The 22,666-nt window shown below is 52.8% G+C and overlaps 2 protein-coding genes across 3 annotated transcripts in view; one reads left to right on the top strand and one right to left on the bottom strand.

Annotated features, from left to right (window-relative positions):
- The window catches only part of Cacna2d4 (calcium voltage-gated channel auxiliary subunit alpha2delta 4), a 118,599-nt gene that overhangs the window by 3,067 nt on the left and 92,866 nt on the right, over positions 1 to 22,666 (bottom strand). Inside the window, exons 27-37 of the mRNA XM_031384056.1 lie at positions 12,513 to 12,574; positions 11,415 to 11,459; positions 11,169 to 11,231; positions 5,438 to 5,508; positions 4,997 to 5,072; positions 4,503 to 4,555; positions 4,012 to 4,064; positions 3,671 to 3,691; positions 1,909 to 2,026; positions 404 to 516; positions 78 to 160 (exon numbers count right to left, since the gene is read on the bottom strand). Of these exons, the coding sequence (XP_031239916.1) occupies positions 78 to 160; positions 404 to 516; positions 1,909 to 2,026; positions 3,671 to 3,691; positions 4,012 to 4,064; positions 4,503 to 4,555; positions 4,997 to 5,072; positions 5,438 to 5,508; positions 11,169 to 11,231; positions 11,415 to 11,459; positions 12,513 to 12,574 (758 nt within the window). The remainder of the gene's footprint in view (positions 1 to 77; positions 161 to 403; positions 517 to 1,908; positions 2,027 to 3,670; positions 3,692 to 4,011; positions 4,065 to 4,502; positions 4,556 to 4,996; positions 5,073 to 5,437; positions 5,509 to 11,168; positions 11,232 to 11,414; positions 11,460 to 12,512; positions 12,575 to 22,666) is intronic.
- The window catches only part of Lrtm2 (leucine rich repeats and transmembrane domains 2), a 15,717-nt gene continuing 12,029 nt past the window's right edge, over positions 18,979 to 22,666 (top strand). Inside the window, exon 1 of one of the 2 annotated variants that reach the window (XM_031383165.1) lies at positions 18,979 to 19,228. The gene's annotated coding sequence lies outside the window, so the exon portion shown is untranslated. Of the gene's footprint in view, positions 19,229 to 20,563; positions 20,610 to 22,666 lie in introns of those variants that run through there. The other variant, XM_031383166.1, reaches the window with a different exon arrangement.

Below are 22,666 nucleotides of genomic sequence, written 5' to 3'. Positions count from 1 at the left end.
ACATCCGTGTCCCAAGAAGCCACACACAGGACAAAACTAGGGGTCAAAGGCCAATCGTCTTAGTTCCTAGCCCGCACCTCTGGATGGAAGGCGTGGCAGGAACCTGGTCTTCTCCGGGGCTTCTGGGAGCGCATCCTGTCACATTTGACAGAGGCATTATGTGCAGAGCTCACTCACTGTCAAGGTACAACTCTCCACAGTTCTAGAGATCCTGGAGGTCAAGATCTGTGAGGTCAGCAGCTCTGCAAGCAGGTGCAGGATGGGCCACTCCCTCCCCCCGCCCCCCACCCTCATGGTGCTGTAAGCAAGGGAGGACAGTAGGAAGCTGGACTCTGCACTCCAAATCTGAGGGGCTCCATGATTTCTCAGCCACCCCCTTCCCCTTGGAGGGTGGGAAGGATATATTTGACTTCTGTGGCCTCCTGGAGGATGGGAGAGTAGGCGCTGCAGTCACAGGTGCGGTCTGTCACTAGCAGGAGCAGATTGCTGCTGGGAATCTGCTGCATCCCGAATGTCCTGCATCAGAGAGGGCAATGGATGCTGAGTTGTAGGAGTGCAGCCTCCAGGAGAAGTTCCCTGGGGAGAGACCTTCTAGGGCACCGGGAAGGACATGCAGGCACAGAAATATTGAAACCAATAGCCCAGTACTTTTACATGAACCTTCACAGTGGCACTCCTCCATTCCCAGTAGCCTGGAGAGGGCGGAAAAGGAGCTATCACTAGGGATCATTTCCAGCAAACAGCCATGTTATCTCGGAGAGCCAGAGAATTGCAGTTCTGGCCTCGGCCACAAGATGGCACAATGCTCCTATATACAGCTTGGGTTAGGAGGTAGGGAAAAGTCTTTACGTGTTACATACACAGCTAAGAAGGTTATCACCAAGCATTTTGTATGGGGTGGGTGATGTTAGACACACACAAGTATATTGCACACATATAAACTCACATGTGACCATTATACTATTATGCAAACTTGGTATAGTTCCCATTGTGCACAGGACGAAACAGGCTAGAAGCATGTTACTAGAGGTGGAAAGGATCAGAGGCAGAGCCAAGTCTGTGTGCTGGGAAGCCCTTATTCTCTACCATCCCCTTGATGGTTTCTTCAAGCCTGAGATAAGCATATCAACAGTGTTAGTCTCAGGAAGGCTGCTGTGTGTGCACTTAAGATGTTACACATGACGAAGAGGCGGAAGCCTAGATCTGTCTTAATGCCACAATCTGAGGTTACACAATAGTTGGTCTAGGTCTGTGGTACCCCAGACATCCTGGTGGCCCCTGTAAGCTGCAAGGTACTGTCCTCCTGGGATGGGTGGGACAGATGTCTCTGGTTTGGTTTCTCCAAAGTTTGGAGTAGGAAGTCAGTAGGCGTGGTCTTCCAAGCTGGTCTGGATGAAGCTAAGGACTTCTACCCAGGAGCTAGCCTGACAGGATTCTGCTTAGAAACTCTAGGCTTGAGCTGGCGATGCTCCAGGCTCTGACAGCTCCCAATCCCACCCTGTGCCTTTGCTGAGAACACCCCAGACCTGCACCTAGTTCCCACTCTGTACAGGGCAGAGCGTCCTGCCTCTTTCCCAGCCTGTCGCGGAAGTGTTCAAGGCTCTGATCAGAAGGAAGCAAACCTGTCGGGATTTCCAAGGGAGATCCTGTGGCCTTGGACTCTGACTCACTGACAGGGGAATTGGCCTCTGAATCCTTGTCCCTGTCTCCTAAAGCAGACAACCAAACTGCCCATGCCCACTCCCCTCCCCTCTGCCCGAGGCTGGGTTTTTGATTCGCTGAAGATTGGGATAGTGAGGAGGGCAACTTCTCTGACATGTCACTCTCCTTTCCTCTTGTGCAGACTTTCCTGTGGGTGCCAGGGGCCAGATGCCACTGGCTGGACTCGGTGGCTGCCTGGAGACTTACTTCTGGCAGACCCCACACTCGATGATCCCATTGGCCTCCTGGATGGCCGTCTGGTGCACGAACACGGGGTACTCTGTGTCGCAGGGGTGCAGCAAGTCCTGCTTCTTGTGCTTGTGGGCTGCGGGTGACAGAGGAATGTGTGCGAGGAGGGCCACACATCACAGAAGGCCTCGAGAAGCCCAGCTACAAGGGTGACACCCTTTAGCTTGCTACAAGTTGTCAGGGATACAGCTGACCAGCACTCAGCAAAGCTGCAGCAGAGTGTGGAGGCCCTGCTGTGCTGTTGTGGAGTGCGGAAGCCCTGCCACGCTGCTGTGTTGCCCTTCCCAGGGCCCCTGAGATTTATCTCCCGTGCATCTGAGGGCACTGTGCAGCACTGGGGTCCCAAAACATCAACACACTTTACCTTTTACAGCCCAGCAGGGAAGGAGACGGGGAAGGAAGGGAAATCCCAGGAACCATATTAAGCACACAGAAATGGGGGTGCAATCAGGACACTGGTTTTGCAAGGTCACACAAGGAGTGAGGAGGAGAGTCACAGGTCTCCATGCGGGGACCCAGACACTTCCTTCACAGACAATGAGGCTAAGAGGGGAGGCAGGCTTCAGGCGCAACAGTTCCTGGGGGCTGAGAAAGCAATCACGGAAGCTTCACTTCCTGTTCATGCTGCTGGCCACCCCTGCGCCTGGCCTTCGGGCTCAGAGGCTAGAAGCCTCATAACATGGCTCTTTTCCTACTAGGCTTAAAGTTGGGCTAATTTCCTGTCACTGGAGAGGACATTCCAGTGCTGAAACCTGTCAGAGTCACCAGTGGCAGAAGCAGGTGGCTTCCTTGAGGTCTCCTGGCAGAAGGGACTCATGGAGCATGCAGGTGGGAGGAGCATGTCTGACTGCATCCTGAGCCTACCATGAGTGAGCAGACTGTAACACATGGCTTCTGTCGCTGTCCCAGCCAGGCCCTGTGAGCACTGCTGGAGGTGACTCCCCACCACAGCTAGGAATTATGAAGGTGACCACATCCAGGAATTGCAGGCCCAAGGACCTGCCTTGGTCAGTCCAGCAGCCAGAGGGGTGGAGGGGAAGCAGGGGGCATTGTTTATATAAGAAAGCCAAATGAGGCACTGGGAGCCTTCTCTATACAAGAGCCCAGAGACTGTTGAGCAGGGTGGGCCGAAGTCAGGCACCTTTGTGGCTCAGGAGCCCCACAGCTCCAGGATCGGGTACCATTTGTGTCCCTTGGTTTGTAAAGAACAGATGTCCTTTCCCAGGCTGGCAGCAAGCATCAACAGCAGCTGGGACAAAGTTTTCCTTTGCTTTGTGTCAGGGCCACCTCAACATATCACTGGCTTTGAGGTGTTCTGGCCTTAGGCACAATTTCATTCAAGTGTTATCCTAGAGGACACTCCTTCAAACCTGGGCACAGGTGACACTGCTTTTGTCTCTGGGGTGACCTGGGGGCATCTCAACTACATAATGGGCCATACCTCCCTTTAATTATTGGAACCTCTCAAGAGGAGATGGCTGTTTCCTAAAGCGAGGCTATCCGTATGCCTGGGAGTCGGGGTTCCCTTGATTCTCAGCAGTGGTGCTTTAAAGTGGATTAAGGGTTTGGGGACAGCTCTTCCCCAAGTCAAGGATAAAGGACTCAGATAGAGAAACTCAGTTTGTTTGTGCTCACTCCCTGGGCACAGGCTTAAAGGCATGTCCATGAGGCTCCCTGGTGTACCAGGATAAGGTAGGATCTTTCAGTCAGAATTACTTACAGTGATGGAAGACAGCTTTGGCTGCCCAAGGCATGAGCCCACCACAGGGATGGACATGGCACAGGAAAGGCACAGGGTCACACGAGGGCAAGATGATGTCATAGGGCGGTGATGACGTCATGGGGTGGCGATGTGATGACGTCACACGGATCGAAGGTGTTCAGAGGTGATGTGATGTCACACAGAGGTGAGGGAGCCCGGAGTGATGGAAGGGGATGGATGAGATGAGATTACGAACATGAACACTTCGACACCCACCCCGCTGTCACTGACCCCAGACAAAAGCTTTCCAACGAGCTTACCAAAGTGCAGCCCACAACTGCATCGTCACATTTACTTACCCTCTGACCCTTGGTCCTGCCAAGATCCCCAAGCACTCCACTCTAACAGGAATCTGCAGGGTACAGAACACCATCATGGGGGCTGGTGTGTGTGGCTCTCGGGATGCCACTGCATCTAGCTGCCACCTGCAGGAACCTGTCTTTCTGCATGAGGGCATGAGTGACAGAGGAGATAGGGTGGGGTTTCATGCCTCCCTCTTCCCTTGGGTTACTGGCTGCCGTTTTAAGGATATCCTTGTGCTCTGGTCTCCATATGCAAGGGAGTCCTACCTCCCACCCCTAATCATGACCCAGTCCTCCCACAAAGGGAATTCTCTTCACCTGGGAACCCCCCAAAACCTACGATTGATTCATGCCCCACGTACAGGGAGCCTTCTCTTTTGATCCCAGCCTCACAATCTAGTTCCCAGGTGCAGGGACCCCTCCCTCCCTTCTCGTGACCTTCCACCCAATCCCCTTCATGGGCAGTTCTTCACCTAACCCCTACTCACAGAAGGCATTCATGCAGTAGCCACCTGGCCACCATCAAGAAGGCAGAGAGAGGCTGGAGGAGAGCAGAACTACTTCAGGGAAACACCAGGTGATGCCATAACAGCCACCCTCCAGATCCCACCTGCCTGTCCCCGAAGACGGAGCACCAAAGCAGGGTGCTCCTGCATGTCAGCTACCCTGCACAAGGGCCTTCTGCAGGTCAAACACAAACCCTTCAGGTGCCTGGTCATTTCCCATATCCTGAAGATCTTAACATTGGGCTGGGAGGTGAGGATGTGTTCTTAGTGTCTGGATACCACTATCTAACCAGTACTGCCCCGTAGGACAAGGCAGCCCCACAGCCCCAGGGGAAGGGGTGAGCAGCATCAGGACAGAGTCCAGAGCAGCCTGAGCCAGCAGGTCTGAGGCTGGCTGAGGATGGGGCCAGGTGACTTCTCAAGGATAGGGCAGAGGATGTGCCCTGGGTAGAGGGAAGGCCTGGGGTGACACTCACACTGATCAGGGATTCGGCTGCGCTGTGGTGATGATCTGGGGGCTTGCACATGGCCTGATAGTCATACATGGTCACACTGAAATGCAGAAGCAAGCTGCGTCAAGACAAAAACCACTCCATGCCCTGGCCCGGAGGCCTTGACAGCAGAACTTATGCTGATTGGGGGATCCATGAGGGCAGACAAGTTAGAACAGTGAATCAGAAACCAGCTCCCGCCAAGATGGCACGCCCATGTTTGGATGGCTTTAAGAACACGAGCAGCATGCTTGCTGTTTCAGCCTGTGGTTTTCCTTAGAGCGCCAAGCTGAGGCTGGAGCATCTGAGGGATGTCCGCACATCCTTACACCCATTCCTAGATGGGCGTTAGTCTCTGTCTCCAGTCTGGGGGCTTCTGAGGTCAGACTAGGGGCTCGGGATCAGGGAGAGCTGTGTTCCACTTACCGGCTGAACACCCCCATGCCAAGAAGCTGCATCATGAGAGCACCATCCGCTTCCCCCAGAAGTCTTCCCACCTGTGAGGGGGAACTAGAGCTACCACTGGCTGTCTCTGTAGACACTCTTTCACGCAGTACCCTCTACTTCTCTGCAGCCCTCTCCCCACCCCAAACTGCCTACGGCAATGCTTTCTAAATCATGCTGTCATCTGCAGCTGGCTATGACGTCAGCCCAGAGGGTGCTCAAAACCAAACCAAACCAAACCCCCTAAACAAACAAACAAAAAAACAACCCTCCAACACCCTCCCCCCTAAACCCAAAATGGTACAGAGTTCCTTCAAACAGTCCACACGAGTCAGGACTTTCAAGAAGATGAGTTTATGGACCTTGTTTGTTGGATGTGCTTTTTGTTGGCTGTGGTGGAGTAGTGATGATGGTGATGGTGGTGGTGGTGGTGATGCTGATAGTGGTGGGGGTGTGGGGTAGTAATGTTAGTGGTGGTGTGTGTGGTAGTGATGTTTGTGGGATAGGGGTAGTGATGGTGATGGTGGTGGTGGTGATAGTGTGTGATGTCGAAGGCAGTTTTTGACAAGTTCTGCCATGAGCTTCACTCATATTGGCCTCTTCCACCATGGAGGGTATGAGGCCTGGCACTGCCCTCCATGTTCTGTTTCTCCTCTGCATCTATTGTCTTTCTGCATCTATATCCATGTACACTTGTCTTTCACCTCTTGGGCTCTGGCCATCTTTGGGCATCTCTACCTTTTTCACTTATCCCTTTCCCTGATCCTAGGTTTGATGCCAAAATAATCTCAGATAGTTTGAGTTTGGGAAAATGTAATCCATGCCACCCCCTGAAAATAACACACACTCGAGTTCACGTGCGCACACACAAATAACAACAACAACAACAAAACCCACTCCTACGTGTTTGTGGTAGTTTTCTGAATATGCTTGGCCCAGGGAGTGGCATTATTTGGACGTGTGGCTTCGCTGGAGAGAGCCTGTCACTGTGGGCTTTAAGACTCTCATCCTAGCTGCCTGGGAGCCAATCTTTTTCTAGAGGCCTCCTGCCTGGATGTGGCCATGTTCCCACCTTGATGGTCATGGACTGAACCTCTGAACCTGTAAGCCAGCCCCAAATGAATGTTGTCCTTATAAGAGTTGCCTTGGTCATGGTGTCTGTTCACAGCAGCAAACCCTAACTGAGACAGTGATCTAATCTGTCAGTATCTGGTAGCAAGTGCAATTATTGCCCAGCATCCTCTGAGGCGCCTGGAGTCGTCACTGCCCCCACAGTGTGGATGATTCTGCTTACCTGAGTTAGCTCAGTGAGCTATTCCAGTGGCTGTATGTGTTTCCTCTCCCATCACCGGATATCAAGATCACTGCCGAGACAAGTCTCTACACCATAGACCACACAGGCCTGCATATAGTTGTCCATTGGAGGTGTGTGTGTGTGTGTGTGTGTGTGTGTGTGTGTGTGTGTGAAACCTGAAACTTAGTGGTCCTTAAGACAGGCAAGCAGGGTGCTGACCCAAATGCCCGCAAGCCCACCCCATTCTCTTCCTTAACTGTAGGTTTATTCATCACCAACCCTATTGTTTAGTTGCCCAGTTCTGAGGAGGGAGGTCTGACAGTTAGAAAGCACATATTGGACCCTGAAAAATACTTCTGCCTCTGAAAACAAAACTCCATGCCCTAAAACATGGAATGTTTCAGCAGAAAATGCCTACTGTCCCTCCTTTAGTAAGGGAGTTTGACTGCAACAGTGTTAGCAATGTGGCCCATAAAAGACTACACTTCCCAGAAACCCTTGTACTAAGGGCTGGCCAATGAAATGGTGTAAAGCCTAGATGAGGACTTCTGGGAATCTACTTAAAGTGAGAGGACTGTATTAGGGACTGTTACCCTCCTTTTGGGGAAATGGACCAGAAGGCAAGAGTTGCCCTAGCTATGATGCCATCTTGAGAACACCTTTCTTAGCAGATACATTGCCCTTTGTTCAAATGGAGTAGCGCCTCAGATAGAAATTCTGGACCTGGAAAGGGAAGGTTCCTATGTGGATTTTGGGTCCCTTCTCATGTCAGGACCCAGATTTAACAGCAGGCGCTATGCCAGGAACAGCGCTGGTCCCCCAAGGAATACCCAACCAGAGATCATCCATACATATAGCACAGCCCGCATGCTGGTGGAGCTCTGGAAGATCCAAAGACCTAGGGTTGCCTACATTTAGTCTGCTATGCATTTGGGATGGAGTCAAGGTCCTATGAGATCTGTCCTGGAGCAGGAAAGAATTTAGATGTGAGTTGATTCCTGCTGTGGGATAGTTGTCCCACTGCTGGGCTTCCTTGCCTGCCTGTCAAATACCCATCCGTGTGCTGTGTGTTCAAACTGGTCTGAGTCCCAGGCCTGTGGATCTAGCACAGCTCAGCTTACAGCTTATCCCAGACAAGTCCAGATGAGGAAAGAGATACCAAGCCCTGCCAAGGAACTGCAGCTCCAGTCTTGACCCGAATCCTAGAGCTAACCCAGGGGTCGGTTCTCCTTATCCTTAACTTCCAGAGACTTGCAGGATTGGCTGCAATTCTATGAGACCCAACAAAGTGAATCAGAGCCAGTGAACTCTTTTGAGTCGTGACAGAGCAACTTGGACAGGGTAATGAAGGACTCAGGGTGGCCACCAGGCCATAGGGACTTTTACCCTCCGTCTGTCCCCTAGACAAAACTGGTTTGAGTTCATCAACTATTCCCAGATAACAAGATCCCTGCAGAGACCTGTCTCTACCCCATAGCATCACACAAGCCCTGCACATGGTTGTTCATTGGAGGTGTGTCTGTGTGTGCGTGTGTCTGTGTGTCTGTGCGTGAAAGTGTGCATGCGTGCGTGTGTGTGTGTGCGTGTGTCTGTGTGTGTGTCTGTGTGTGTCTGCGCGTGTGTGTCTGTGTGTGTCTCTCTCTGTGTGTGTCTCTATGTGTGTCTGTGTGTGTGTGTCTGTATGTGTGTGTATTGAGGGGGTGTGTCTTGTAGCGGCTAGAAGCCTTTAGAAACTAGTTTCATTTATTCTCTTCATAAAGGACTTGGATTAGCTTATGTCTATGACGAACATAAGATAACACAACACTTGAGAAAATGAAGGCACAGCACATAAGCTAACTACTTAAAATAGAGAATGAAAATGTATGTTACATCGAATATAAATCTCAGAACAAGCTGATGGATTCTGAAGTGTCCTGGGATTATAATTCATGAGCCTCCTGGTGGGAATGCTCTAGGTAGAATGGGGACAAAGCAACCCAATGAGTTATTCAAGGACCCTGGGGTCTCCTTCTCTGAAGTAACCCTACCTTTGCTGCTTGTCTTAAGTATACAGGGCTGGGGAGCAAAGTTTGGCAAGCTAGGACTGAGAGCTCCATTTGGCCTAGTGGAGACTTAGATGGGTTCTTGATCAAAGAATGGCCCTTTTGCTTTCAAATGGTTGGGGAAAAGAAAATCAAAAGGCCATTAATATTTCAAGCTCATGAACATTACATGAGATGGTTCAGTATCCATAGCAGATCCTGTTGAAACAGTGCCTGCTTGCTCACTTGTCCTGTGCCTCAGCTCTTGCTCAGTTGCCATCAGAGGCCACCAATTCACAAGGTAGGGGGCCCCCAAATGCTTTCTGCCCCTCCATGGGCCCCACTGGCCCATGTTCTGGCACACTCTTGGGCCTGGCTGTAATCTTACCTCACCTGATCAAACCACTTGACCACCTCCTCACCTACTTCTTAGGTTCATGCTACCTTTAGAACCTTGGGCAACCCAGCAGGAGACCACAGCCAGTCCTGGCCATATGGCAGTGGGACTAGGGTTTGAGTGACTGAGACACGCTGTTGTCCTTGGGCCTCCTCAACCACAGAGACAACTTTTGTTTTCATCTGTTTTCTGACAGAATGGACTATCTCTGCGTGGAGAAGGGCAGTGGCTAGGAAAAGTGGGGAAAAAGAAGGAGGCGGGAACTCAGGTACCAGGGCCAATGATTGGCCAGAGTTCTGCCAGTGCCCTGATTGACAACCCAGGCTTTTCCAGTAGGAGAAAACAATGAAAGCAGCTTTCTCTTTTCAGCTCTTGCTGCACACAACTTAAGAACTGTCATACCTGCTCAGTGGCAGCACACGCCTTCAATTTCTGTACTTGAGAGGCAGAGAGGCAGGTGGCCTGGTCTACAGAGTGAGTTCTAGGACAGCCAGGACTATACAGAAAAACCCTATCTCATCATCTCCCTTCTGTCCCAAAAAACCCAAAAACAAACAAGGAGAGAGGGGAGAGAAGGGAGAGTGGGAAAGGGAGAAGGAGAGGGAGAGGGAGAAGGAGAGGGAGATGGAGAGGGAGATGGAGGTGGAGAGGGAGAGGGAGAGGGAGAGGGAGATGGAGATGGAAGTGGAGATGGAGAGGGAGAGGGAGAAGGAGATGGAGAAGGAGATGGAGAAGGAGAAGGTGGTGGAGAGGGAGAAGGAGAAGGAGATGGAGAAGGAGGTGGAGAGGGAGAGGGAGATGGAGAGAGAGAGGGAGAAGGGGAGGGAGGAGAGGGAGATGGAGATGGAGAGGGAGAGGGAGATGGAGATGAAGAGGGAGAAGGAGAGGGACAGAACTGTCCCTGGGGTACCAACTCCACAGTCCTTTGGTGGTCCCCTTCTCTCTACCTTCTATCTGTGCCCAGTCTCCTGATGTTCTGGTTCTACTTCCTGTCATGCTCTGACAAGTCCAGTTTCCGTGGACACTCAGCCCCACATTCATGTGACTACAATATGGCTTTGGGGGACAGAGACCACCCTGGCCATGACCCTGGTCAGTGTCAGCTCTGATCCTGCAACTCTGCCAATATCCAGGCCCCTGGAGCCTCCAGCTTGGGGTTGAGGGCTGATATCAGGTGGCCCAGCCTCTGGTTTTCAGGAGGGAGACACTGAGGCACAGATCTTGGAAGCTGCTCACTGAACTGAACATACACCTTCCTGTTGGCGATTATGTAGAGCTGCGGGCTTGTGTCACGGAGCTGGTTCAGGTGGATATGTTCAGGTTTAGTTCCAGGCTGAACAGGCTTCTTTTAAAGTATAATTCCTGGCTAATTTTAGGGTCTGATCTGTGGCTGAGCAGATATAAAATTACCATCGTGGCTTCCTCTTTTGCCTGAGTAGGTGGGTGGAGGGAAGGCAGGCTGCTGTGTGAAGCAAGGATGGTCCCCGTGCCCTCGTTAGCCTGTGGGTGCCCTGGCTGGGTGGCTAGAATCAAACAGCCAGAGAGGAGCACAGAGGTGGAGACAGTTCCCCTGGATACCATGAAGTCTACTGTGGCGTGGGAGGATGGATAGAGGAGGCAAGATACAGGCAGCAGGAGGACTTAGGGCTCAAAGGGCCTTGATGGTTGTGTGGGGGAGGGGGCAGGGCACATGGTGGCAGCACAGCCAGGCTCTCTCTGAGCAGCGCTCTTATCGAGCTCCTTTGGGCACCCCTGGCACTTCCTTTCAGCACTTCTCAGAGAGGTCGGCTTACTTACAGCTAACAGGGAACATTTTTGCATTTGAATGATGCTCTGTGTTTGGAATCTTGCTTTGTCTTCTTGGATTGGGGAAATAACTTCTTCCACCCAGATTTGTGTTAAAGTGAAAGGAAGGCTCCAGCTTTTCGCCTGTTTGGCCAATGCAGCCTCGACTTCCTCCTACCCTCTTCTTTCAGCTCTAGTTCCTCAGTCACTCACCTCTTGAGGTCTCTCTGAGATCAGGATGAAGCCATTGTTGTCTATGACGAAGCAGTCCAGATCCTAGGGGAGAGACCAGGACAGGAGGTCATAGCCAGGGCTGTTGCTGGCTTCAGTCCTCCCGCTCACTTTAGCAGCTGAGGAGGGTGGAGCCCTGCAGTTGGGGTCAGGAAGGGGGCATTTGGGAAAGAAGTAGTTCACAGAGAGACATAGGACACTGAACCTGGGCTCTCGGGAAGAACTTACGGAGTCCGCACAGCTCTTCGGGCACGGCCCCTCTACAGTGTTGCACTGGAAGGAAGAGGGGACATCTGTGAATGGCGTACACCTGCATGGGTGTAAGTGCACGCTTGGATATGTGTGCCTAACATGTAACGTCGAGTGGGAGGTATGCGTCCATATGTATACAATGTGTATGTATAACAGGTGTGGTATCTATGACATGTTTTATGTGTGTTATACATGTGGTACGTACGTTCTGTGCGCAGGTTGTATATCTGTATACGTGCAGTGTGCTATGGATAGGAAGGTGTCTTGTACATGGATGCACGTAGGCTGTCTTGTATGTGGAGGGTCTGTCTGTGCTAAGTGTGTCTGTACATATGTTCTGTGGGGTACATTTGGGGAGTGCCTATCGTGTGTGGAGAATCTGCCTGTGGTAGATGCAGTATAAGCAGGCCTGCCTTGTGTACCAGGCATGTGTACACGTGTGGGTGTGTCTCGGCAACAGGGTACTGAGCAGCAGGCCGAGCTCTTCTGAGGACAAACATGGGCCATCTGCATGGCACTGCAGCTTTCATGACATGGGTCCTTATTGTCCCACTTCACCTCCACACCCCTCTATCTTTACTATGCAATGGACTGTGCCCAAGGCAAGGGACCTGAAGGAGCAGGGGAAACTTCTCACTGGGAGGAGGCCTCTGGCTAGAAGGACAGTGAAGGCTCCTGGTGTGTGTGTGTGTGTGTGTGTGTGTGTGTGTGTGTGTGTGTGGAGATGATAGAGCAAGGGAAAGTTCCCAGGAGCCTGGACAGCAAATGAGGCCTGGGTCTTGGAGGGAGGGGCCAAGGGAAGCTCTGCCTTATTCTAGCAGACAGAGGTAGGGTGGTTTGGAGGGCAACAGCAATGGCCCTGTTTTACCCTTTGCCTTGGGTCTGATCAGGGACAGGACACTGGGGTGGGAGAAGGAAGGGGCCCCATATGCAGGGTTCAGGGAAGGCCAGGAAAGGCAGAAAGGGAATAGGGGCGTCTCCTGTAGCACTGATGAGCCAGGCTGTGGGGACAGTCCTTCCCTATGGATGGCTTGTTGAGTCCTCTGCCCGCTTCTGGGCCCCCAGTTGCCCTACCTGCTGCATGGCTGCCCAGAAGTGGCGCTGGAGGTAGTCCGCTTGCATCTGGATGCCCACAGCTGCAGGAAACAGGAAGGAGGAAGGCAGAGCCAGATGAATGTTTGGGGAGGGAGGAGACAGTGAGAGAAGAAAATTATAGCACCCACTTAAAGAGCGGAAGCTTATCAACAGTGAGTGGCTGAGTTGGGGAGAAGCATGGGCAGGTGGGAACAGTGAAGGCTGAGTCTCTGGTGAGGGGCATCTAGGGCCCCTGGCAAGAGTCTGGTGGGAATCCAGCCCAGTGGATTCTCCCAGTGCGAAAAGCAGTACCAAAAGATGCCTGAGAAAGTTCAGGCTCTAAGGCCAGAGACCCAGGGGAATGGCTTCCTCTTGGGTCCCTGGGAGCTCCAGGCACACTTGCTATGTGCTCTTTTCCCTTTGACCCAGTTGAAAAAGGAAGCCGGGGAGAGCATTGTTTGTGCAAGATCACGGGACCCAAGGTGGCAAACTGAGTCCAGAATGAAGGCCTTTGTGAGTCTGGCAACTCACAGACTGGCCTCGTGGATCTCGGCCCTGGTATAACATCCTCTGTCAAGTCCAGTCCCTGTTCACACTCAGGAAGAAAGCGGAGCTGCCGAAGGCCGAGTCATAGCCAGACCACCCGAGTTTGCCAGGCCATTTCCTGGAGACCAGGGAGGCCATCAGCGCACAGACGTTTCCCTTGTGATGTCTCCCATCACAGGAACCATCTGCCTCTTTGATTCCCAAATAGGTCTGGAGAACCCAAGGGGGCACTCACATACTAAGAGAAATCTGGGACAAAGAACGACAGGAGAACTTGGGGCCAACGAATAGAAAGAAAAGGCAGAGCTATGCTGAATAGAAAGTCTACAAAGTAGGCCAACTTCTTAGTGTCTAGAATAATATTAAAGCCATTCTGGGTGCTCCGGGTGAGTCAGGCACCTTTACAGGCAGGAGGGTGTTTAATTCTTCACAGGCTGGTGCTAGCCTCATTTAGACTTCATGGGCTGAGGGAACAGAAGCTGAGGAGAGGTTCCATGGCTCAGCTAAGTTGCCAGCCAGGAGGTAACAGACCTAGCTTCGGTCTGGGGCCCTGAGCCTGTAAGGCATAGCTCTGAGTTCTTCCCTCCATGTCTGGGTGGGAAACCTGGCAGGCAAGACAGTCTGCAGCACGTGGGCAGGCCTCTCACACACACTGAGCACAGGATTGGCTTCTTCATCTTTATGCCACCTGCCTAAGAAATTCTAAAGTCACTCGATCTCCATTCTGACTCTAGTGGCTGCTGGCTCTTCCACGATGCGCTTGTGTCCCAGCATGGCACGGGCATAGATCTGTGTCTTTCCTCAAAGCCAGTGGGAATCCAGCCTGGCATGAGCCTGGGAGGTTTGATGGGGAAGGAGATGATGGAGCAGTCATGCCAGCGGAGTTCCAGCTGGTACAGCTGTGACGCTGGATTTTCCAGGGCCAGAGTCCTGCTCTGGCTCACCTGGGCTATGAGTCAAAGTTGCCATTGCCGCTAAGCTGCATCTCCAGACTTTTTGGTGTTTTTTCATCTTGAAGCAGGATTTTGCTAAGTTGGCCAGGCTACCCTTGAACTTGTGATTCATCTGCCTCAATCTCTTGGGTAGCTGTGCCTACAAGCCTGTACCACTGTTGAGTCTCAGGGGACAGAAGCTGCCAGGGCTGGATTCTCTAGACAGGGGCCTCCTTGAGGGAGGCTGAAAGTCACTCAAGAGTTTCTCACCTCAGAGGCAGGCTAGGACTGGGAACCTGGATTTCTTATGGCAACAGATGATGCTGTGGCAGGTCCTGGGAGCCCCTGACCCAAAGCTTCCCCATCTTTTACAAGATGATGGTGATGTCCTGCCCTGTCCTTCTCGATTACTGTAACCACTGATTACCTATGACTGCTGGAAACTCCGCATGTGGCTTGTGAGATTGGGGGCCTGAAAATTTAATATTATTCCTTTTTAACATAAATGTGGGTATCCCCTGTATGGTTGGCAACTTCCATTTTGGATAGTATAGCCATATAGCTGAGTTTGCAGCTGAAAAAAACTGAGGTCCTAGGAGCACCCCCAGCCTCAGGATTTCTGAGGTGGATATGGGGAACCTCTGTGATCGGGGCAGCCAGGCTCAGCGGTCCCGGTGGCTGAAAAAGGTAGGTGGGCAGGTAGATCCATGAGAAGAAGCACAGACATGTCATGCCATCCCAGGTGGCAAGTGCTCTGTCCCAGCGAGTGTGGTAGCACTCAGCTCTCACTCTTCCTCTGAGGATGTAGGGGCCCCGTTGTCCTTCTCCCTTTCTCACTGAGGATTGCCCTCGGTGCTCACTATACACAGATTTCCTTCACCCACAGAAACACTTTCTGTTTCCAAGCACAAGCAGAGGGCAGCGGTGCTGATGTTGAGGATAGTCGAGCCCTTGGGATGGAAGGAAGCCTATGACTCCATCCTTGGCTCCGGTAGTCAAAGGTTCTCAGAGTATTTCTAGGATGGAACTCTACTCTTTCTTCAGTGGCTCAGGGTGGGGGTCATGGAACCATGCAATTTCCAAGATGGAGGAGGCATCAATGACTCTACTATGGGACGTCTGGAGAAGATGGGGTTTGAGTCTACCTCTGTGAGAATCAGGCTTCAGGGCTCCTTGGGTAGAAATGAGGGCTGGGTGAAAGGCAGGCTCTCGGCAGTTCCAGCCCCCGCTCCTACGAGGCCAGCTGTCTACTCATTGCAGAATTCGGGATATTCCAGTAGCCTCCTGAGGCACTATGTCACTGTAAGCAACCCCAAGCATCTCCACACATTCAGAAGCTGAGCCCACCCTCTCCCTGAAGGCTGATCTTGCGCTGTCTGCCTTTCACGGTTCATTCTTTCCATGGCAGTCATTTCTCTTGGTTCACCTCAGTTCTGAAGACTACGGTCCCAGGGTGCCATACCAAAATGGGCACACACTGAACACACACACACACACACTGCTCATTTCTGTTGTGCTTGCCAAGCCAACCTTCTCTTGCAATGTGCTTTTAGGGTTCCAGTTTCCTCCTTTCTTTGATCCATTCTCCATATGATCACAGTGATCTCTCAGAAGGCCAAACCCCACCACTCCTTTACTTGACCCCCACCCAACCTTCCCATTTAGAGCAAAATTTAGATCCCTGAAAACCCACGAGGCAGCCGTGCTGGTGTCTTTGGCTTCAGCCTGAATCACCATCTTGCTCACACGTCAGTTCGTTTCACTTCAGGGCATCACATCAGACATTTCTTTCTGGAATGCTCTTACCCTGGAGCTCAGCATGGCTGGCTGGTATAATCAGGTCTCAATTCTATCAAACCAACTCAAACCTTGTCACCTGGCAGAGACTTCCTTGATCTCCAGATAGAGTAGCCTTCTCCATCATTTGCCGTCAATCTCTCTCTTTCTCTCTTTCTCTTTCTCTCACCCTCTCTCTTTCCTTTTTTCTTCCCTCTCTCTTTCCCTCCTTCCCTCCCTCTTCACCACTCTCTCTCCCCATCCCCTCCCTGTCTCCCTCATTTGCTCTTTCTCCTCTCCCTCTCTCTTCTTCCCTTCCCCTCTCTCCTTCATTATTTGTTCTCTCCCTTTCTCCTTCTGTCCTCCCTCTCTCTCTTCCTCCCTTCCTCTCTCATCCTCCTTCTCTCCCACTTCCCCCTCTCTCCCCCTCTCTCACTGCTGTTTTATTTTCTAAGTGATGAGATTTGTTTATGAGGTTGATGTCTCACCCCATGGAGTGGGGTTCACAGAGGGCAAGCAGACTGAGCTCTGATTCTAGATCTAGGGTCACACTGTCACATAACAGGGCTCAGTAAATGTTTCTTGGGCTAAGTAAATTAATGTGTCAGCACTTGACTGGGAGGCGAGTTCATGGGTGACCTCACTTCCCTGCCTGCTCAAGTTCAGACCTTCCCAGACTCCTTCTCCCCTATGGAGCACCATCTCATCACTCACAGTGACCTGCCACCTAAGAGAGTTATCTCTTGTGCCCCAAGCCCTTTAGCAATCCACTGGGAAACTTAAGTGAGAAACAAAGTGGACCTTCCTTCCTTCTGGTAAGAAGGCCAAGACGCTGATACAGAAGTGGGAAGAGAGCACAGGGCATAGGGATCTGTCCCGCCAGAGGCTCGTACTCCCAGGCTTTGGTCCTGTCCCAGCACACTCATGGACAGAGCTCAGCCTCAGACCACTATCCCTGTTCTGTTGCTTTTGTAGACTCTAGGGACCAGAATACACTCTTCCTGAGTCACCTCCGGCTACCTGTTTTTGATGAGGAGAGGCAAGGGTAGGAAGCCTTGCCGAGTGGCTTTCCTGGAGTAGTTAAGAGAGCTTTCCTTACGGTTGGGTCTGATTGGTCCCCATCTTAGACCTTGGCCTTAGTTTGTGATGAAGGATACATCTCAGATGGCTTGCCACCTGCCACAGCTTACTCGGATCCTTCCCCTGCCCATCCTTCCTGCCCCTGCTGCCTTCCCACCCTGCAGCCCCTCCACAGGGACCTCATGTTTCTTCCAACACCCCAGTATCCTCTTAGCTGGGCTCATAGCCTGGTAGAGCATCTCAGTAAGACCACAGGGAGCTGGAGCCTTAATGGGGCATCCATCCTTGATCTGAGGTGCTGCTTTGTCATCAGGGATGGCAAAGCACCCACAAAGTGGCACAAGCACGAACGTGGACACACACACACACATATGCACGCACACACACACACACACATACACACACATACACATGCACACACATACACACACACATACACCCCCACACACACCCACATACACCTGGAGCACCAACTTTCTCCTGCTGGCCTCTGCACCTGTGTTGATCTTTCTTGGCCTCTGACTGGCTCCACAGAGACCGTGAGGGAGGGGCCCGATTTCTGTAGCTGTTAGCTGTGGCCTGGCAGTTACTCAGTACCAGCATCCTTGGATTCCAGGCTGGAGGCAACTGCAGAGCTCAACCCACCTGCTTGTTCTGTAAGGCAAGAACTCAGCAAGGGGTAATTGCTCAGCTGCTAACTACTTGAGAAGCGAAAGCATAGACTTAACCAACAGGAGGGCACAGAGCTGTGGGTGACAGGGAGAGGTAAGGCGAGCTACCCTCAAACAGCTCACAATACAGGACGAAAAGCTACCGCACAGATTTCTCTGTGATCAAAACCACAGAGTGACACAGAGAGAAGACATCCCTGCAGAGGGATGTTGGGATGTTGTTAATTTTACTTATGTGGTGTGTGTGTGTGTGAGATGTGTGTGTGTGTGTGTGTGTGTGTGTGTGCATCCATCCTAAGGACAGCCCATGGGAGACCCTTATCTCCATGTGGGTTCTGGGGGTCGACCCCAGACTATCAGATTTGACCGCAAGTGCTGTTACCTGCTAGGGAAGCCATCTTGCCCCCGCCCTCACCTTCCAGAGTTCAGTTTTTAAGGCAGGGTAGATCACGATGTGCAGAGATGACCGTGCTCCTGAAGGGCCTGTCTTCCTGATACAGGAGGTGGGAGTGTGTTAGGGTAGTGGCTGGTCGCCTTGTTGGAAGGGCAGGCACAGGGGACTTCAGAGAGGATGGGGACTCTCAGCTCTGTTGGTGCCCCCAGCCTTCATCCCCAGCCCTGAATATAACCTAGAGGAAGGACCCTGGGATACGTAAGTCATTCTGTGTTATCTACAAGCTAGGCCATCTGCTGGATGTAAAGGAATGAGGCCTGTTTCATGCTGCAGGCTGGGAAGGCCAGCTTCTCTTCTGGCTTAGTCTCTGGCTCAGTCCAGCTTTGGAAGGAACACGCTCCATGCCAGTGAATGGCAATTTGTTAAGACTTGCTCTGTCTTGATTGGGAGAGAGGCCTTTCCGTTCCTGGATGCAGCTTTCTGACCCATCCTTTAGACCAGCAAGGCCAGCTCCTTCAGTTCCACTGAGGCGCATGGTCTCTGCTTGTTGGGCACCTGGTCCTCCTGGTTGCTGCTGCAGGCTCTGACACCCACTCTCTCAAATAGTCCTGGTGGTCACATCTAGAGACTCAACCCTTTATCTAAAGGGCCCTCTGTTGCCTTGGCATCTCTGAGGGCCCTCAGCATTCCCCTTGCAAGAGGAACTCAGCCTTTAAGGAGGTGGTTTTTCCTTATCACAACTGGGGTCTGACACAGGAGGCAGACCCAGTGTTCCAGCAGGTCTAAGATCCAAGACAGTCAGCATGGGGGGCTGTGGTCTGGGTCCTGTACCCCTTGGAAGGTCCTGCCTTCCAAACAGACAGAGATGGCCTCTTGCAGGAGTGCTGGGAGGTGAGAGGAGACAAGGGTCCCTCTAGTCTGGGGCAGCAGAGATTCACCCACAAACGCTCTCCTGCTGCCACAGAGCTTCGGAGGCCGGTGCGCGCGCCCGCCATCGCAGATGCGCCCCAGCTGTCACTCCGCTGCGCGCTCTCCTCCCTCCGTTTGCTTGCTGTTGAGCACGCGCGCTCTGATCCTTCTGCCTCTCCCCCTCTTCGGTCTGTCTTCCTCCCGCCCTCCCTCTTTTCGCTTCAGTTTGTCGCTGGCCCCGCAGCCCCCTCCCCGGCAGCGGCAGCTCAGCCTGCGGGTCCGCCTCCTTCACAGGCGCTGCCCAGTCTCCCGCTGCCCTGAACCAGACTGTGGACATCCCGGCGTTCTGCCTGCCAAGCTGCCCGTGTCCAGCTACCTGGTCCGAGCAGCAGGTCCCAGTGCAAAAAGGTGAGTTGTGAGCGGCTTCTGGGAGAGAATGGGGTTGGCGCAAAAGGCTTGGGTGTGGGAACTAGGGACCACCTGTCCCTGCACGATCAGCAGGGCTTTCTTCCCAAAGAGGTGGGGTGGGGGGAATCACTTAGGACCAGATACCTGGGCGACCCATAGGTACAGAGCATTAGGAACTCTGACTCCTCAGTGCTGAGGTCCTAGCGGTGTATTCTGCTAAGGAGGGGGTATGGAGGAGGGGACAGGGAGAACAGTTGCTGGTGCCACATGATGGCCCCGGGTAGCTTGGAAGTGTCCCTGCAGCGGGAGGAGCAGGAGGAGCGGCAGCTATGGGAGGGGGAGACAGCTTGGGTGTTGCAAACAGGCTGGCATTCTGAGAGGCTTGAGGTGGGGTGGAGGGTGGAGGACCCACTGAGTGAGGGGGCAAGGGCTGGACCTTTATACCAGTTGCTCTTGCTGGGCTCGCTGGCCTTTCAGGTAGCTGTCCTTGGACAAGGGTGCAAAGGAGCCCTTTGGAAGAGTCTTTGCAATCCTGATAGAGCCTCCCTGGTGGGGGTGTGGCTGGGAGTGAAGGAGGGGTGTCTGCTAGTTCTATCTTACAAACCCAGGCCTTGGGATTTTTAGCACACTGGATGGCCAGACAAGCCAGGAACCCGAGATGCTTCGTGGTCCACCACCGCATAATGGTTTTTGCAGCAGGTGGGCCGGATGCCTTCGGAGCACTAGGCACGTAGGGTAGGGGGCAGTGTGCGGCGAGGTCACATTCACCTGCTGCCTGGCTCACATGGGCATGAATGCCCGACTCAGAGCAGGGCATTGGTTTTCAGGAGCCCCAGGCCCATTTCATAACGCTGGATTCTGCCCAGGAATCTGCAGTTCAAATTCCTGTATGGCCGGCAGGTCTGGGACTGGGCTCTGATTGGTTGCTCTGCCTCCCACCCCCAGCTGTCTGCATCCCAGGGTGGCGGTGGGGATGTTGGCACCAGGCTGCCAGGGTTTGTTGGGCATCGCCTTGTGTGACTCAGATTGACAGGCCCACAGCTTAGATAACTACAGCAGGTGGGGGGAGGGGAAGGAGCCGGCGTGTGGCACTGGGCGGGGGAAGTCCAGCTGGTAGGGAAATCCAACATCAGCTTCCAAACTGCCAAGAGGAGCCCAGCGCTCCCACCCCCACCTTCCCACTGCAGGAGGGCTCCGGCTCTGCCAGAAGAGGGAGACGGGGAAAACCAACAGGGCAGGCAAAGAGGCGGGCTTCTTAAGCCCCCTAGCTGTGTTCTCTGAGGTTTGGCTAGAGGATGTGTGTGTCTGCGCTCAGGACAAGCTTACCCTAGTCTCATTTTCCAAGTGCCAAGACCCAGAGCCAGGGTCTTGCTTTAGTCAGGTGGGTGGCAAAGGAAGGTGCTCGAATGGGTGATAGTGTGTGAGAGGTTGGGAAGAGCGGGGAGCCAGGATGAGGCTCGGGTGTGGGGTGAGTGATCTTTCTCGGAGCCTGCCTAGGGAGGCAGCTGAGGTCCTCAATGGCTTCTTCAACTTCACAGAGCAACCCTGGGTGTGTTGGGTTGCCTTCCGACTCTGCTTTCCAAGGCTTCTGTCAGAGACGGGGAGAATTTCACAAGGAAAGTGGCTCGAGAAGCTGTTGGGGAGAAGACAGTGTGCCGAGAGGAACCTGGAGGAAGGGTATATGGCTGTTCCAAGTGGAAGGGGTTTAGAAACAACTTCACTGGACAGTATGTGCTGAGGGGTGACTCACAGGGGGCAGAGGTGGGGGGTCATTTTCTAGAAGGGCCTCGTGGCTAGACAGATGACAACAGCTCAGGGCACATTTCAGGTTCGCTTGTTCTGGGCTACCAGGAATTCCAGTTGCCTGGACCAGATGTCGAGACACCCTGGAAGCCCTCTAAGATGGGACAGGATGACTTGCAGGCCCCTCGCTAGCCATGAGCTTCCCTGAAGAACGAAATCGGGTAGACCGTGCAAGCTCTCTCTGCTTCCCCTCTGTAGGCGTAAAGGGGTGGGGGTGGGGGATGCAGGACCCTTGACCCAGGAGAGACAGCCTGGGAAGACATGCCCAGCAATGGGCCCAGGAGTCAGGAGCTGAGGCCACTCCTTACACTTGATTGGAGGGGTGCTAAGAAGGAGCTCAGAGGAATCTTGTGGATCCCAGGCCTGGGGTGAGGTGTTTTTTTTCTTAGCTGAGTGTGAGCCTACATCATGGGGAGAGTAGGTCTACATCTGTGGGAGAAACTGGAGGGCAGGTGCACTCTTGTCATCCTAACCTCAGCATTCTGCAAGCAAGCAAGCCTGGCTGGTTGTTCCAAGCTGGGGGAGGGGGCAGCTGGGGTTCCGGGGGGCGTGGGGGACAGCTCCCACGCCCTCTCAGCTGTGGGTACAGCAGCCATTGGGTTAGCAGGAACACGTGAATGCTCTGGCTGCCCCCTGCTCCAGCCTCACCTGCCTGCTGCTCCGAATCTCCACTCCCCAACTGCCCCACCACATCCCCCAGCTCCCAGCCTGGAGGGGTTTTCTGGATTTCTTCCAACCTGTGGGTAGACAGGATGGAGACAGAGATGGGTGTTTGCTCAGATAGTGATGGGGAGATGCCTTATAAACCCTGACATTCTATGTGGATGAGGGCTGTATGTCTTTTTCGGTATCAGCCTTTGCCTGAGGGATAGGGCTGAGATAGGAAACATGTGAGGGCAACCGAGTCAGACATTTTGTGGGCTGGAAACAGGTCCACTTGGTATTCTTCCATTTGCCTAACCTTTGCCATGCCTCAGTTTCCCTATGATGTTGATAATGACTCTAACCTTACTGAACTGTATGGGCATCATGAACATGACACTGTGCCGCTCTTTGACTGTGGCCATCAGCATCTCCCCGTGTTAAAGGCTCGTAGGAGGCCCTCGGGTTGGTGCCCTTGTCTTGGCCTGCCTTAGGCAAGGTTAGTTAAGGTTCTGGGTGAGCCCTGGACTTATTTTCCCTTTAAATCTGCCATTTCCTGTCACAGCTTCTCTAGGCTTACTGTATGCAGCCTATGCTGTCCACAGTTGCCTGACCTAGAGTTGTACCAGCATGGCCTTCTGGGTAGTTTTAGGCCCTGCCTGAGTCTACTGGCCTATACTTCTCAATCTTGAATATGTCCCCAAATTGCCTGGGATTTTGTTGTCTTTGTGGAACCTGAGATTTTAGCATTTCTGAAAAAAGTTCCAGGCTAGCTGATCTTCTTAGCCTGTCAGAGTCAAAACTGCATGTTTCTGGTTTGGGAAATTCAAAGGTTGGTCAGTCCTGACTTATCATCCTCATTCTCCAACCTGAGTCCAGGGCTCCTGCTGGGCCCAGCCTTGCCCCTTTGTTCTGTTTCTTGGGATAAGGTACAGCACAGGTTAGTTTTGGGTGCAGGTCCTGAAGATGGGGGGTGGGAAGTGGGTGTGGGGA

The sequence above is a fragment of the Mastomys coucha genome, unplaced genomic scaffold (assembly GCF_008632895.1).
Source record: "Mastomys coucha isolate ucsf_1 unplaced genomic scaffold, UCSF_Mcou_1 pScaffold20, whole genome shotgun sequence".
NCBI lineage: Eukaryota > Metazoa > Chordata > Mammalia > Rodentia > Muridae > Mastomys > Mastomys coucha.
The sequence above is the reverse complement of the archived record's forward strand: the minus strand, read 5'-3'. Positions and strand labels throughout refer to the sequence as shown.